Source organism: Heptranchias perlo, chromosome 1 (genome assembly GCF_035084215.1).
Source record: "Heptranchias perlo isolate sHepPer1 chromosome 1, sHepPer1.hap1, whole genome shotgun sequence".
Lineage (NCBI taxonomy): Eukaryota > Metazoa > Chordata > Chondrichthyes > Hexanchiformes > Hexanchidae > Heptranchias > Heptranchias perlo.
This window is the reverse complement of record NC_090325.1, coordinates 1209302-1226137: the sequence shown is the minus strand read 5'-3', so window position 1 is coordinate 1226137 and position 16836 is coordinate 1209302. Positions and strand designations below refer to the sequence as shown.

The 16836-nt window shown below is 53.5% G+C and overlaps 1 protein-coding gene across 1 annotated transcript in view; it reads left to right on the top strand.

Annotated features, from left to right (window-relative positions):
* The window catches only part of LOC137308160 (probable carboxypeptidase X1), a 105967-nt gene that overhangs the window by 12374 nt on the left and 76757 nt on the right, over window positions 1-16836 (top strand). Inside the window, exon 2 of the mRNA XM_067977056.1 lies at window positions 9934-10041. Within this exon, the coding sequence (XP_067833157.1) occupies window positions 9934-10041 (108 nt within the window). The remainder of the gene's footprint in view (window positions 1-9933; window positions 10042-16836) is intronic.

Below are 16836 nucleotides of genomic sequence, written 5' to 3'. Positions count from 1 at the left end.
CTGTTAATGCTCAGTGTTGGGGTGGTGAGTCTCTCTATTAATGCTCAGTGTTGGGGTTGTGAGTCTCTCTGTTCATGCTCAGTGTTGGGGTGGTGAGTCTCTCCATTAATGCTCAGTGTTGGGGTGGGGAGTCTCTCCATTAATGCTCAGTGTTGGGGTGGTGAGTCTCTCTATTAATGCTCAGTGTTGGGGTTGTGAGTCTCTCTGTTAATGCTCAGTGTTGGGGTGGTGAGTCTCTCCATTAATGCTCAGTGTTGGGGTGGGGAGTCTCTCCATTAATGCTCAGTGTTGGGGTGGTGAGTCTCTCCATTAATGCTCAGTGTTGGGGTGGGGAGTCTCTCCATTAATGCTCAGTGTTGGGGTGAGGAGTCTCTCTGTTAATGCTCAGTGTTGGGGTGGGGAGTCTCTCCATTAATGCTCAGTGTTGGGGTGAGGAGTCTCTCCATTAATGCTCAGTGTTGGGGTGGTGAGTCTCTCCATTAATGCTCAGGGTTGGGGTGAGGAGTCTCTCTATTAATGCTCAGTGTTGGGGTGGGGAGTCTCTCCATTAATGCTCAGTGTTGGGGTGGTGAGTCTCTCTGTTAATGCTCAGTGTTGGGGTGGTGAGTCTCTCTATTAATGCTCAGTGTTGGGGTGGGGAGTCTCTCTATTAATGCTCAGTGTTGGGGTGGTGAGTCTCTCTGTTAATGCTCAGTGTTGGGGTGGTGAGTCTCTCTGAACTGGTGTGATGGTGAAGTGATATTTGTGTTCATTTTGTGAAGTCGTGATGGTCTTCGTTGCTGATTTTAATTAAAGCTGAGTTTTGAGCCAAGGGCAGTATTGTGCTGCCTCAATGCAATATGATCTTCTGGCACAGTCAATGTGGTCGACTTGTTCCGAGCCCACAGAAAGGCTGCAGCTGTTGACTTGCAGTTGGCAGATCTTTCTCTTTGAGGCCCTGCCAGTTGGCCTGTATTCAGGATACCATCAGGGGCTGCTTGTCTGAACACACTGCTGTTCAGATATGGAGAGCATTCAAATGATCTGTCGAGTTGGTAAATGCTCAATCTCACCTCCACCTGGAGAATGAATCAATTGAGGGAAGGTCTCATTAAACCCTGGGGCAATGCTGAATATCCACACTGCTTCATTCAGCTCCTGAACACTTCTTGTTGGCTCTGACTGAAGTCGACAGCGTGGAGAGCTGGGCTGTGAGCACAGAGAGCACCTCCTGCAAATGGCCCTGAGCACCAGGTTGGTCCAGGTGAAAGGACAGGCATCAATCTCAAACTGGAGCTGTGACATTAACTCCCCTTCCCTTTCATCCAAGGAAAATTAGCGAAATGTTGAAGGGAACAATTTGCTGGTGGATTCTGGGGGTTCAGGGGGGAGAATAATTGTTACATTAAAATGGCCCATGTTTAACATTGGACACTTTTATATTTCACAACTATTAGATTTTAATCTAAAGAAAATAAAATGGAAAAAGACATTTGGATTTTCAACACATCAACTTTCCCCAAAAATTACCTCAACATCCAAACCCCACAGCCCCAATTCAAACCCACACTGTACCCCATCCAAACCCCACCCTCACACACACTCTGTACCCCATCCAAACCCCACCCTCACACACACTCTGTACCCCATCCAAACCCCACCCTCACACACACTGTACCCCATCCAAACCCCACCCTCACACACACTCTGTACCCCATCCAAACCCCACCCTCACACACACACTGTACCCCATCCAAACCCCACCCTCACACACACTCTGTACCCCATCCAAACCCCACCCTCACACACACACTGTACCCCATCCAAACCCCACCCTCACACACACACTGTACCCCATCCAAACCCCACCCTCACACACACTCTGTACCCCATCCAAACCCCACCCTCACACACACTCTGTACCCCATCCAAACCCCACCCTCACACACACACTGTACCCCATCCAAACCCCACCCTCACACACACTCTGTACCCCATCCAAACCCCACCCTCACACACACACTGTACCCCATCCAAACCCCACCCTCACACACACACTGTACCCCATCCAAACCCCACCCTCACACACTCTGTACCCCATCCAAACCCCACCCTCACACACACACTGTACCCCATCCAAACCCCACCCTCTCTCACACTGTACCCCATCCAAACCCCACCCTCACACACACACTGTACCCCATCCAAACCCCACCCTCACACACACTCTGTACCCCATCCAAACCCCACCCTCACACACACTCTGTACCCCATCCAAACCCCACCCTCACACACACTGTACCCCATCCAAACCCCACCCTCTCACACACACTCTGTACCCCATCCAAACCCCACCCTCACACACACTGTACCCCATCCAAACCCCACCCTCACACACACACTGTACCCCATCCAAACCCCACCCTCACACACACTCTGTACCCCATCCAAACCCCACCCTCACACACACACTGTACCCCATCCAAACCCCACCCTCACACACACACTGTACCCCATCCAAACCCCACCCTCACACACACTCTGTACCCCATCCAAACCCCACCCTCACACACACTGTACCCCATCCAAACCCCACCCTCACACACACTCTGTACCCCATCCAAACCCCACCCTCACACACACACTGTACCCCATCCAAACCCCACCCTCACACACACTCTGTACCCCATCCAAACCCCACCCTCACACACACTCTGTACCCCATCCAAACCCCACCCTCACACACACTCTGTACCCCATCCAAACCCCACCCTCACACACACTCTGTACCCCATCCAAACCCCACCCTCTCTCACACTGTACCCCATCCAAACCCCACCCTCACGCACACTGTACCCCATCCAAACCCCACCCTCACACACACTCTGTACCCCATCCAAACCCCACCCTCACTCACACTGTACCCCATCCAAACCCCACCCTCACACACACACTGTACCCCATCCAAACCCCAGCCTCACACACACTCTGTACCCCATCCAAACCCCACCCTCACACACACACTGTACCCCATCCAAACCCCACCCTCACACACTCTGTACCCCATCCAAACCCCACCCTCACACACTCTGTACCCCATCTAAACCCCACCCACACACACTCTGTACCCCATCCAAACCCCACCCTCACACACTCTGTACCCCATCCAAACCCCACCCTCACACACACACTGTACCCCATCCAAACCCCACCCTCACACACACACTGTACCCCATCCAAACCCCACCCTCACACACACACTGTACCCCATCCAAACCCCACCCTCACACACACACTGTACCCCATCCAAACCCCACCCTCACACACTCTGTACCCCATCCAAACCCCACCCTCACACACACACTGTACCCCATCCAAACCCCACCCTCACACACACTCTGTACCCCATCCAAACCCCACCCTCACACACACACTGTACCCCATCCAAACCCCACCCTCACACACACTCTGTACCCCATCCAAACCCCACCCTCACACACACACTGTACCCCATCCAAACCCCACCCTCACACACACTGTACCCCATCCAAACCCCACCCTCACACACACTCTGTACCCCATCCAAACCCCACCCTCACACACACTGTACCCCATCCAAACCCCACCCTCTCACACACTGTACCCCATCCAAACCCCACCCTCACACACACACTGTACCCCATCCAAACCCCACCCTCACACACACTCTGTACCCCATCCAAACCCCACCCTCACACACACTGTACCCCATCCAAACCCCACCCTCACACACACTCTGTACCCCATCCAAACCCCACCCTCGCACACACACTGTACCCCATCCAAACCCCACCCTCACACACACACTGTACCCCATCCAAACCCCACCCTCACACACACTCTGTACCCCATCCAAACCCCACCCTCACACACACTCTGTACCCCATCCAAACCCCACCCTCACACACACTCTGTACCCCATCCAAACCCCACCCTCACACACACTCTGTACCCCATCCAAACCCCACCCTCTCTCACACTGTACCCCATCCAAACCCCACCCTCACGCACACTGTACCCCATCCAAACCCCACCCTCACACACACTCTGTACCCCATCCAAACCCCACCCTCTCTCACACTGTACCCCATCCAAACCCCACCCTCACACACACTCTGTACCCCATCCAAACCCCACCCTCTCTCACACTGTACCCCATCCAAACCCCACCCTCACACACACACTGTACCCCATCCAAACCCCACCCTCACACACACACTGTACCCCATCCAAACCCCAGCCTCACACACACTGTACCCCATCCAAACCCCACCCTCACACACACACTGTACCCCATCCAAACCCCACCCTCACACACACACTGTACCCCATCCAAACCCCACCCTCACACACACTCTGTACCCCATCCAAACCCCACCCTCACACACACACTGTACCCCATCCAAACCCCACCCTCACACACTCTGTACCCCATCCAAACCCCACCCTCACACACTCTGTACCCCATCTAAACCCCACCCACACACACTCTGTACCCCATCCAAACCCCACCCTCACACACACACTGTACCCCATCCAAACCCCACCCTCACACACACTCTGTACCCCATCCAAACCCCACCCTCACACACACTGTACCCCATCCAAACCCCACCCTCACACACACACTGTACCCCATCCAAACCCCACCCTCACACACACACTGTACCCCATCCAAACCCCACCCTCACACACACTGTACCCCATCCAAACCCCACCCTCACACACTCTGTACCCCATCCAAACCCCACCCTCACACACACTGTACCCCATCCAAACCCCACCCTCACACACACACTGTACCCCATCCAAACCCCACCCTCGCACACACACTGTACCCCATCCAAACCCCACCCTCACACACACTGTACCCCATCCAAACCCCACCCTCACACACACTCTGTACCCCATCCAAACCCCACCCTCACACACTCTGTACCCCATCCAAACCCCACCCTCACACACACTGTACCCCATCCAAACCCCACCCTCACACACACTCTGTACCCCATCCAAACCCCACCCTCACACACTCTGTACCCCATCCAAACCCCACCCTCACACACACTGTGTACCCCATCCAAACCCCACCCTCACACACACTGTACCCCATCCAAACCCCACCCTCACACACACTCTGTACCCCATCCAAACCCCACCCTCACACACACTCTGTACCCCATCCAAACCCCACCCTCACACACACTCTGTACCCCATCCAAACCCCACCCTCACACACACTCTGTACCCCATCCAAACCCCACCCTCACACACACACTGTACCCCATCCAAACCCCACCCTCACACACACTGTACCCCATCCAAACCCCACCCTCACACACACTCTGTACCCCATCCAAACCCCACCCTCACACACACTCTGTACCCCATCCAAACCCCACCCTCACACACACTCTGTACCCCATCCAAACCCCACCCTCTCTCACACTGTACCCCATCCAAACCCCACCCTCACGCACACTGTACCCCATCCAAACCCCACCCTCACACACACTCTGTACCCCATCCAAACCCCACCCTCTCTCACACTGTACCCCATCCAAACCCCACCCTCACACACACACTGTACCCCATCCAAACCCCACCCTCACACACACACTGTACCCCATCCAAACCCCAGCCTCACACACACTGTACCCCATCCAAACCCCACCCTCACACACACACTGTACCCCATCCAAACCCCACCCTCACACACACACTGTACCCCATCCAAACCCCACCCTCACACACACTCTGTACCCCATCCAAACCCCACCCTCACACACACACTGTACCCCATCCAAACCCCACCCTCACACACTCTGTACCCCATCCAAACCCCACCCTCACACACTCTGTACCCCATCTAAACCCCACCCACACACACTCTGTACCCCATCCAAACCCCACCCTCACACACACACTGTACCCCATCCAAACCCCACCCTCACACACACTGTACCCCATCCAAACCCCACCCTCACACACACACTGTACCCCATCCAAACCCCACCCTCACACACACACTGTACCCCATCCAAACCCCACCCTCACACACACTCTGTACCCCATCCAAACCCCACCCTCACACACACACTGTACCCCATCCAAACCCCACCCTCACACACACACTGTACCCCATCCAAACCCCAGCCTCACACACACTGTACCCCATCCAAACCCCACCCTCACACACACACTGTACCCCATCCAAACCCCACCCTCACACACACACTGTACCCCATCCAAACCCCACCCTCACACACACTCTGTACCCCATCCAAACCCCACCCTCACACACACACTGTACCCCATCCAAACCCCACCCTCACACACACTCTGTACCCCATCCAAACCCCACCCTCACACACACACTGTACCCCATCCAAACCCCACCCTCACACACTCTGTACCCCATCCAAACCCCACCCTCACACACTCTGTACCCCATCTAAACCCCACCCACACACACTCTGTACCCCATCCAAACCCCACCCTCACACACACTGTACCCCATCCAAACCCCACCCTCACACACACTCTGTACCCCATCCAAACCCCACCCTCACACACACTGTACCCCATCCAAACCCCACCCTCACACACTCTGTACCCCATCCAAACCCCACCCTCACACACACTGTACCCCATCCAAACCCCACCCTCACACACACACTGTACCCCATCCAAACCCCACCCTCACACACACTGTACCCCATCCAAACCCCAGCCTCACACACACACTGTACCCCATCCAAACCCCACCCTCACACACTCTGTACCCCATCCAAACCCCACCCTCACACACACTGTACCCCATCCAAACCCCACCCTCACACACACACTGTACCCCATCCAAACCCCACCCTCACACACACACTGTACCCCATCCAAACCCCACCCTCACACACTCTGTACCCCATCCAAACCCCACCCTCACACACTCTGTACCCCATCCAAACCCCACCCTCACACACACTGTGTACTCCATCCAAACCCCACCCTCACACACACTCTGTACCCCATCCAAACCCCACCCTCACACACACTGTACCCCATCCAAACCCCACCCTCACACACACTGTACCCCATCCAAACCCCACCCTCACACACACTGTACCCCATCCAAACCCCACCCTCACACACACTCTGTACCCCATCCAAACCCCACCCTCACACACACTCTGTACCCCATCCAAACCCCACCCTCACACACACTCTGTACCCCATCCAAACCCCACCCTCACACACACTCTGTACCCCATCCAAACCCCACCCTCACACACACACTGTACCCCATCCAAACCCCACCCTCACACACACTCTGTACCCCATCCAAACCCCACCCTCACACACACACTGTACCCCATCCAAACAGCCAAACTTTGTCAGTGAGGGCGAGGGGGGTCGGGGCGCGAGAGAGCGAGGGGGGTCGGTGCGCGAGAGGGCGAGGGGGGTCGGTGCGCGAGAGGGCGAGGGGGGTCGGTGCGCGAGAGGGCGAGGGGGGTCGGTGCGCGAGAGGGCGAGGGGGGTCGGTGCGCGAGAGGGCGAGGGGGGTCGGTGCGCGAGAGGGCGAGGGGGGTCGGTGCGCGAGAGGGCGAGGGGGGTCGGTGCGCGAGAGGGCGAGGGGGGTCGGTGCGCGAGAGGGCGAGGGGGGTCGGGGCGCGAGAGAGCGAGGGGGGTCGGTGCGCGAGAGGGCGAGGGGGGTCGGTGCGCGAGAGGGCGAGGGGGGTCGGTGCGCGAGAGGGCGAGGGGGGTCGGTGCGCGAGAGGGCGAGGGGGGTCGGTGCGCGAGAGGGCGAGGGGGGTCGTGGCGCGAGAGGGCGAGGGGGGTCGGTGCGCGAGAGGGCGAGGGGGGTCGGTGCGCGAGAGGGCGAGGGGGGTCGGTGCGCGAGAGGGCGAGGGGGGTCGTGGCGCGAGAGGGCGAGGGGGGTCGTGGCGCGAGAGGGCGAGGGGGGTCGGTGCGCGAGAGGGCGAGGGGGGTCGGGGCGCGAGAGGGCGAGGGGGGTCGGGGCGCGAGAGGGCGAGGGGGGTCGGTGCACGAGAGGGGGGTCGGGGCGAGGGGGTCGGGGCGCGAGAGGGCGAGGGGGGTCGGTGCGCGAGAGGGCGAGGGGGGTCGGTGCGCGAGAGGGCGAGGGGGGTCGGTGCGCGAGAGGGCGAGGGGGGTCGTGGCGCGAGAGGGCGAGGGGGGTCGGGGCGCGAGAGGGCGAGGGTGGTCGGGGCGCGAGAGGGCGAGGGGGGTCGGTGCACGAGAGGGCGAGGGGGGTCGTGGCGCGAGAGGGCGAGGGGGGTCGTGGCGCGAGAGGGCGAGGGGGGTCGTGGCGCGAGAGGGCGAGGGGGGTCGGGGCGCGAGAGGGCGAGGGTGGTCGGGGCGCGAGAGGGCGAGGGGGGTCGGTGCACGAGAGGGGGGTCGGGGCGCGAGAGGGCGAGGGGGGTCGGGGCGCGAGAGGGCGAGGGGGGTCGGGGCGCGAGAGGGCGAGGGGGGTCGGGGCGCGAGAGGGCGAGGGGGGTCGGTGCGCGAGAGGGCGAGGGGGGTCGGGGCGCGAGAGGGCGAGGGGGGTCGTGGCGCGAGAGGGCGAGGGGGGTCGGGGCGCGAGAGGGCGAGGGGGGTCGTGGCGCGAGAGGGCGAGGGGGGTCGTGGCGCGAGAGGGCGAGGGGGGTCGTGGCGCGAGAGGGCGAGGGGGGTCGGGGCGCGAGAGGGCGAGGGGGGTCGTGGCGCGAGAGGGCGAGGGGGGTCGTGGCGCGAGAGGGCGAGGGGGGTCGGGGCGCGAGAGGGCGAGGGGGGTCGGGGCGCGAGAGGGCGAGGGGGGTCGGTGCGCGAGAGGGGGGTCGGGGCGCGAGAGGGCGAGGGGGGTCTGGGCGCGAGAGGGCGAGGGGGGTCGGTGCACGAGAGGGGGGTCGGGGCGCGAGAGGGCGAGGGGGGTCGGGGCGCGAGAGGGCGAGGGTGGTCGGGGCGCGAGAGGGCGAGGGGGGTCTGGGCGCGAGAGGGCGAGGGGGGTCTGGGCGCGAGAGGGCGAGGGGGGTCGGGGCGCGAGAGGGCGAGGGGGGTCGGGGCGCGAGAGGGCGAGGGTGGTCGGGGCGCGAGAGGGCGAGGGGGGTCGGTGCGCGAGAGGGCGAGGGGGGTCGGTGCGCGAGAGAGCGAGGGGGGTCGGTGCGCGAGAGGGCGAGGGGGGTCTGGGCGCGAGAGGGCGAGGGGGGTCGGGGCGAGGGGGGTCGGTGCGCGAGAGGGCGAGGGGGGTCGGTGCGCGAGAGAGCGAGGGGGGTCGGTGCGCGAGAGGGCGAGGGGGGTCGGGGTGCGAGAGGGCGAGGGGGGTCGGGGCGCGAGAGGGCGAGGGGGGTCGGTGCGCGAGAGGGCGAGGGGGGTCTGGGCGCGAGAGGGCGAGGGGGGTCGGGGCGAGGGGGGTCGGTGCGCGAGAGGGCGAGGGGGGTCGGTGCGCGAGAGGGCGAGGGGGGTCGGTGCGCGAGAGGGCGAGGGGGGTCGGGGCGAGGGGGGTCGGTGCGCGAGAGGGCGAGGGGGGTCGGTGCGCGAGAGGGCGAGGGGGGTCTGGGCGCGAGAGGGCGAGGGGGGTCGGGGCGAGGGGGGTCGGTGCGCGAGAGGGCGAGGGGGGTCGGTGCGCGAGAGGGCGAGGGGGGTCGGTGCGCGAGAGGGCGAGGGGGGTCGGGGCGCGAGAGGGCGAGGGGGTCGGGGCGCGAGAGGGCGAGGGGGTCGGGGCGCGAGAGGGCGAGGGGGGTCGGGGCGCGAGAGGGCGAGGGGGGTCGGGGTGCGAGAGGGCGAGGGGGGTCGGGGCGCGAGAGGGCGAGGGGGGTCGGGGTGCGAGAGGGCGAGGGGGTCGGGGTGCGAGAGGGCGAGGGGGTCGGGGTGCGAGAGGGCGAGGGATGACTCCGACTACATTCCTTCTGTGATGTGTTCCAGAGATCGCGAGACGAACAAAGACAGTGAGAGGAAAGGTGAGGCAGACAGGAAAAATCGTGAAGAAAAAGACGAAACCGGTCAATGGAGTCAAAGAGGGAGAGAAGGAAGGTCGGTGTGTTTATAATCTGTGTGTTTATAATCGGTGTGTTTATAATCTGTGTGTTTATAATCTGTGTGTTTATAATCTGTGTGTTTATAATCTGTGTGTTTATAATCTGTGTGTTTATAATCTGTGTGTTTATAATCTGTGTGTTTATAATCGGTGTGTTTATAATCTGTGTGTTTATAATCGGTGTGTTTATAATCTGTGTGTTTATAATCTGTGTGTTTATAATCGGTGTGTTTATAATCTGTGTGTTTATAATCTGTGTGTTTATAATCTGTGTGTTTATAATCTGTGTGTTTATAATCTGTGTGTTTATAATCTGTGTGTTTATAATCGGTGGGTTTATAATCTGTGTGTTTATAATCTGTGTGTTTATAATCTGTGTGTTTATAATCGGTGTGTTTATAATCTGTGTGTTTATAATCTGTGTGTTTATAATCTGTGGGTTTATAATCTGTGGGTTTATAATCTGTGTGTTTATAATCGGTGTGTTTATAATCTGTGTGTTTATAATCTGTGTGTTTATAATCGGTGTGTTTATAATCTGTGTGTTTATAATCTGTGTGTTTATAATCTGTGTGTTTATAATCTGTGGGTTTATAATCTGTGTGTTTACAATCGGTGTGTTTATAATCTGTGTGTTTATAATCGGTGTGTTTATAATCTGTGTGTTTATAATCTGTGTGTTTATAATCTGTGTGTTTATAATCTGTGTGTTTATAATCTGTGTGTTTATAATCTGTGTGTTTATAATCTGTGGGTTTATAATCTGTGGGTTTATAATCTGTGGGTTTATAATCTGTGTGTTTATAATCTGTGTGTTTATAATCTGTGTGTTTATAATCTGTGTGTTTACAATCGGTGTGTTTATAATCTGTGTGTTTATAATCGGTGTGTTTATAATCTGTGTGTTTATAATCTGTGTGTTTATAATCTGTGTGTTTATAATCTGTGGGTTTATAATCTGTGGGTTTATAATCTGTGGGTTTATAATCTGTGTGTTTATAATCTGTGTGTTTATAATCTGTGTGTTTATAATCTGTGTGTTTACAATCGGTGTGTTTATAATCGGTGTGTTTATAATCGGTGTGTTTATAATCTGTGTGTTTATAATCTGTGTGTTTACAATCGGTGTGTTTATAATCTGTGTGTTTATAATCGGTGTGTTTATAATCGGTGTGTTTACAATCTGTGGGTTTATAATCTGTGTGTTTACAATCGGTGTGTTTACAATCTGTGGGTTTATAATCTGTGTGTTTATAATCTGTGTGTTTATAATCTGTGGGTTTATAATCTGTGTGTTTATAATCGGTGTGTTTATAATCTGTGTGTTTATAATCTGTGTGTTTACAATCTGTGGGTTTATAATCTGTGTGTTTATAATCTGTGGGTTTATAATCTGTGTGTTTACAATCGGTGTGTTTATAATCTGTGTGTTTATAATCGGTGTGTTTATAATCTGTGTGTTTATAATCTGTGTGTTTACAATCTGTGGGTTTATAATCTGTGTGTTTATAATCTGTGGGTTTATAATCTGTGTGTTTACAATCGGTGTGTTTATAATCTGTGTGTTTATAATCGGTGTGTTTACAATCGGTGTGTTTATAATCTGTGTGTTTATAATCTGTGTGTTTATAATCGGTGTGTTTACAATCTGTGGGTTTATAATCTGTGTGTTTACAATCGGTGTGTTTACAATCGGTGTGTTTATAATCTGTGTGTTTATAATCTGTGTGTTTATAATCGGTGTGTTTACAATCTGTGGGTTTATAATCTGTGTGTTTACAATCGGTGTGTTTACAATCTGTGGGTTTATAATCTGTGTGTTTACAATCGGTGTGTTTATAATCTGTGTGTTTATAATCTGTGTGTTTATAATCTGTGTGTTTATAATCTGTGTGTTTATAATCTGTGGGTTTATAATCTGTGTGTTTATAATCGGTGTGTTTATAATCTGTGTGTTTATAATCTGTGTGTTTACAATCTGTGGGTTTATAATCTGTGGGTTTACAATCTGTGGGTTGATAATCGGTGTGTTTATAATCGGTGTGTTTATAATCGGTGTGTTTATAATCGGTGTGTTTACAATCTGTGGGTTTATAATCTGTGTGTTTATAATCTGTGTGTTTATAATCTGTGGGTTTATAATCTGTGTGTTTATAATCGGTGTGTTTATAATCTGTGTGTTTATAATCTGTGTGTTTATAATCTGTGTGTTTACAATCTGTGGGTTTATAATCTGTGGGTTTACAATCTGTGGGTTGATAATCGGTGTGTTTATAATCGGTGTGTTTATAATCGGTGTGTTTATAATCTGTGTGTTTATAATCTGTGGGTTTACAATCTGTGGGTTTATAATCTGTGGGTTTACAATCTGTGGGTTGATAATCGGTGTGTTTATAATCGGTGTGTTTATAATCGGTGTGTTTATAATCTGTGTGTTTATAATCTGTGGGTTTACAATCTGTGGGTTTATAATCTGTGTGTTTATAATCTGTGGGTTTACAATCTGTGGGTTTACAATCTGTGGGTTGATAATCTGTGTGTTTATAATCTGTGTGTTTATAATCTGTGTGTTTATAATCTGTGTGTTTATAATCTGTGTGTTTATAATCTGTGGGTTTATAATCTGTGGGTTTATAATCTGTGGGTTTACAATCTGTGGGTTTATAATCTGTGGGTTTATAATCTGTGGGTTTATAATCTGTGGGTTTATAATCTGTGGGTTTACAATCTGTGGGTTGATAATCTGTGTGTTTATAATCTATGCCCACAATGCATGGATTGAGGCCCCACACACTGTTCTGGAACATTCTTTATTCAAAGAGACAGTTCAACATTTACTCAGACTCCAGGTGAATTCCCCAAGATCCTAACTGGGATCAGAGTGGGAACATAAACCGGGGTCGGTTGAGTTGGTCTGATATTCCCGATTGTATCTCTGGGATGGGGTGATATTCCTGGTTCTTACTCTAGGATGTGCTATTCCCAGTGGTTACTCTGGGTTGGGATGATATTCCTGGTTGTTACTCTGGGATGGGGTGATATTCCTGGTTGTTACTCTGGGATGTGCTGATATTCCTGGTTGTTACTCTGGGATGTGCTGATATTCCCGGTTGTTACTCTGGGATGGGGGGATATTCCCGTTTGTTACTCTGGCATGTGCTGATATTCCTGGTTGTTACTCTGGGATGGGGTGATCTTTCCGTTTGTTACTCTGGGATGTGCTGATATTCCGAATTGTTACTCTGGGATGGGGTGATATTCTGAATTGTTACTCTGGGATGGGTTGATATTCCGAATTGTTACTCTGGGATGGGTTGATATTTGGAATTGTTACTCTGGGATGGGGTGATATTCTGAATTGTTACTCTGGGATGGGGTGATATTCTGAATTGTTACTCTGGGATGAGTTGATATTCTGAATTGTTACTCTGGGATGGGGTGATATTCTGAATTGTTACTCTGGGATGGGGTGATATTCTGAATTGTTACTCTGGGATGGGTTGATATACCGAATTGTTACTCTGGGATGGGTTGATATTTGGAATTGTTACTCTGGGATGGGGTGATATTCTGAATTGTTACTCTGGGATGGGGTGATATTCTGAATTGTTACTCTGGGATGGGCCCATCGTGCCCGCGCCGGCCATCAAGCCCAGTCTAATCTAATCCCATATTCCAGCATTTGGTCCGTAGCCTTGTATGCTATGGCATTTCAAGTGCTCATCCAAATGCTTCTTGAATGTTGTGAGGGTTCCTGCCTCCACAACCCTCTCAGGCAGTGAGTTCCAGACTCCAACCACCCTCTGGGTGAAAAAGTTCTTTCTCAAATCCCCTCTAAACCTCCCGCCTTTTACCTTGAATCTATGCCCCCTTGTTATAGAACCCTCAACGAAGGGAAAAAGCTCCTTAGTATCCATCCTATCTGTGCCCCTCATAATTTTGTACACCTCAATCATGTCCCCCCTCAGCCTCCTCTGCTCCAAGGAAAACAAACCCAATCTTCCCAGTCTCTCTTCATAGCTGAAGCGCTCCAGCCCTGGTAACATCCTGGTGAATCTCCTCTGCACCCTCTCCAAAGCGATCACATCCTTCCTGTAGTGCGGCGACCAGAACTGCACACAGTACTCCAGCTGTGGCCTAACCAGTGTTTTATACAGCTCCATCATAACCTCCTTGCTCTTATATTCTATGCCTCGGCTAATAAAGGCAAGTATCCCATATGCCTTCTTTACCACCTTATCTCCCTGTTCCGCCGCCTTCAGGGATCTGTGAACTTGCACACCAAGATCCCTCTGACCCTCTGTCTTGCCTAGGGTCCTCCCATTCATTGTGTATTCCCTTGCCTTGTTAGTCCCTCCAAAGTGCATCACCTCGCACTTTTCCGGGTTAAATTCCATTTGCCACTGTTCCGCCCATCTGACCAACCCATCTATATCGTCCTGCAAACTGAGGCTATCCTCCTTGCTATTTACCACCCTACCAATTTTTGTATCATCAGCGAACTTACTGATCATACCTTTTACATTCATATCCAAGTCATTAATGTAGACCACAAACAGCAAGGGCCCCAGCACAGATCCCTGTGGTACCCCACTGGCCACAGGCTTCCAGTCACAAAAACAACCTTCGACCATCACCCTCTGCCTTCTGCCACTAAGCCAGTTTTGTATCCAAAGTGCCAAGGCACCCTGGACTCCATGGGCTCGTACCTTCTTGACCAGTCTCCTGTGCGGGACTTTATCGAAGGCCTTACTGAAATCCATGTATACCACATCCACTGCGTTACCCTCATCCACACGCCGAGTCACCCCCTCAAAAAATTCAATCAAATTAGTCAGACATGATCTTCCCTTGACAAAGCCATGTTGACTATCCCTGATTAATCCTTGCTTCTCCAAGTGGAGACTAATTTTGTCCTTCAGAATTTTTTCCAATAATTTTCCTACCACTGATGTTAGGCTCACTGGCCTGTAGTTCCCCGGTTTTTCCCTACTCCCCTTCTTGAATAATGGTACTACATTAGCGGTTCTCCAGTCCTCTGGCACATCCCCTGTGGCCAGAGAGGTGGGGTGATATTCTGAATTGTTACTCTGGGATGGGGTGATATTCTGAATTGTTACTCTGGGATGGGGTGATATTCTGAATTGTTACTCTGGGATGGAGTGATATTCTGAATTGTTACTCTGGGATGGGGTGATATTCTGAATTGTTACTCTGGGATGGGGTGATATTCTGAATTGTTACTCTGGGATGGGGTGATATTCTGAATTGTTACTCTGGGATGGGGTGATATTCTGAATTGTTACTCTGGGATGGGGTGATATTCTGAATTGTTACTCTGGGATGGGGTGATATTCTGAATTGTTACTCTGGGATGGGGTGATATTCCAGTCCAGGCCCACAGTGATATTAAATAATGGCGAATTCTCCATGGGCTCTGTGTCAGCCCGATACCTCCATTGCGGTGTGAAACTCACAGCTGGCGAGCAGCACAATAACTTCCTCACATTAATATGAAGGTTTGGGGCCCCTCCTGTTCCTGGGTTCTCTCCAGGAATGGGGGGAGAACCCAGGAACAGGAGGGGCCATTCAGCCCCTCAAGCCTTTTGCACAGGAGCAGGAGGAGGCCATTCAGCCCCTTGAGCCTGCTCCACCATTTAATTAAATAATGAATGATCTGTTTCTTAACTCGATCTACCCACCTTGATTCCGTAACCCTCAATATCCTTGCACGACAAAAATCGATCAGTTTCAGTTTTAACATTTTCAATTGACCCCCTGCCTTAACAGCTTTTTGCAGAAGAGTGTTCCAGATTTCCACCACCCTTTGTGTGAAGAAGTGCTTCCTGACATTAACCCTGAACAGCCTAGTTCTAATTTTAAGGTTTTGCCCCCCCTTGTTCTGGACTCCTCCGACCAGAGGAAATAGTTTCTCTCCATCTACCCGTCAACTCCTTTAATCATCTTAAACATCTCATTTGGATCACACCGTAATCTTCCATATTCAAGGAAATACAAGCCTAGTCTAGGCAACCTGTCCTCATAACTTAACTCTTTTAGATCACACCATAATCTTCGAAACCTCAAACAGCCCCTGAGAGTGGGTCTAGAGTAGGAGGACCTCGGGATGGGGAGATCGGGATGAGGACCTCGGGATGGGGAGATCGGGATGAGGACATCGGGATGGGGAGATCGGGATGGGGAGATCGGGATGAGGACCTCGGGATGGGGAGATCGGGATGAGGACCTCGGGATGGGGAGATCGGGATGAGGACCTCGGGATGGGGAGATCGGAATGAGGAACTCGGGATGGGGAGATCGGGATGAGGACCTCGGGATGGGGAGATCGGGATGAGGACCTCGGGATGGGGAGATCGGGATGAGGACCTCGGGATGGGGAGATCGGGATGAGTACCTCGGGATGGGGAGATCGGGATGAGGAGATCGGGATGAGGACCTCGGGATGGGGAGATCGGGATGAGGACCTCGGGATGGGGAGATCGGGATGAGCACCTCGGGATGGGGAGATCGGGATGAGCACCTCGGGATGGGGAGATCGGGATGAGGACCTCGGGATGGGGAGATCGGGATGAGGACCTCGGGATGGGGAGATCGGGATGAGGACCTCGGGATGGAGAGATCGGGATGAGGACCTCGGGATGGGGAGATCGGGATGAGGACCTCGGGATGGGGAGATCGGGATGAGGACCTCGGGATGGGGAGATCGGGATGAGGATCTCGAGATGAGGATCTCGGGATGAGGATCTCGGGATGGGGAGATTGGGATGGGG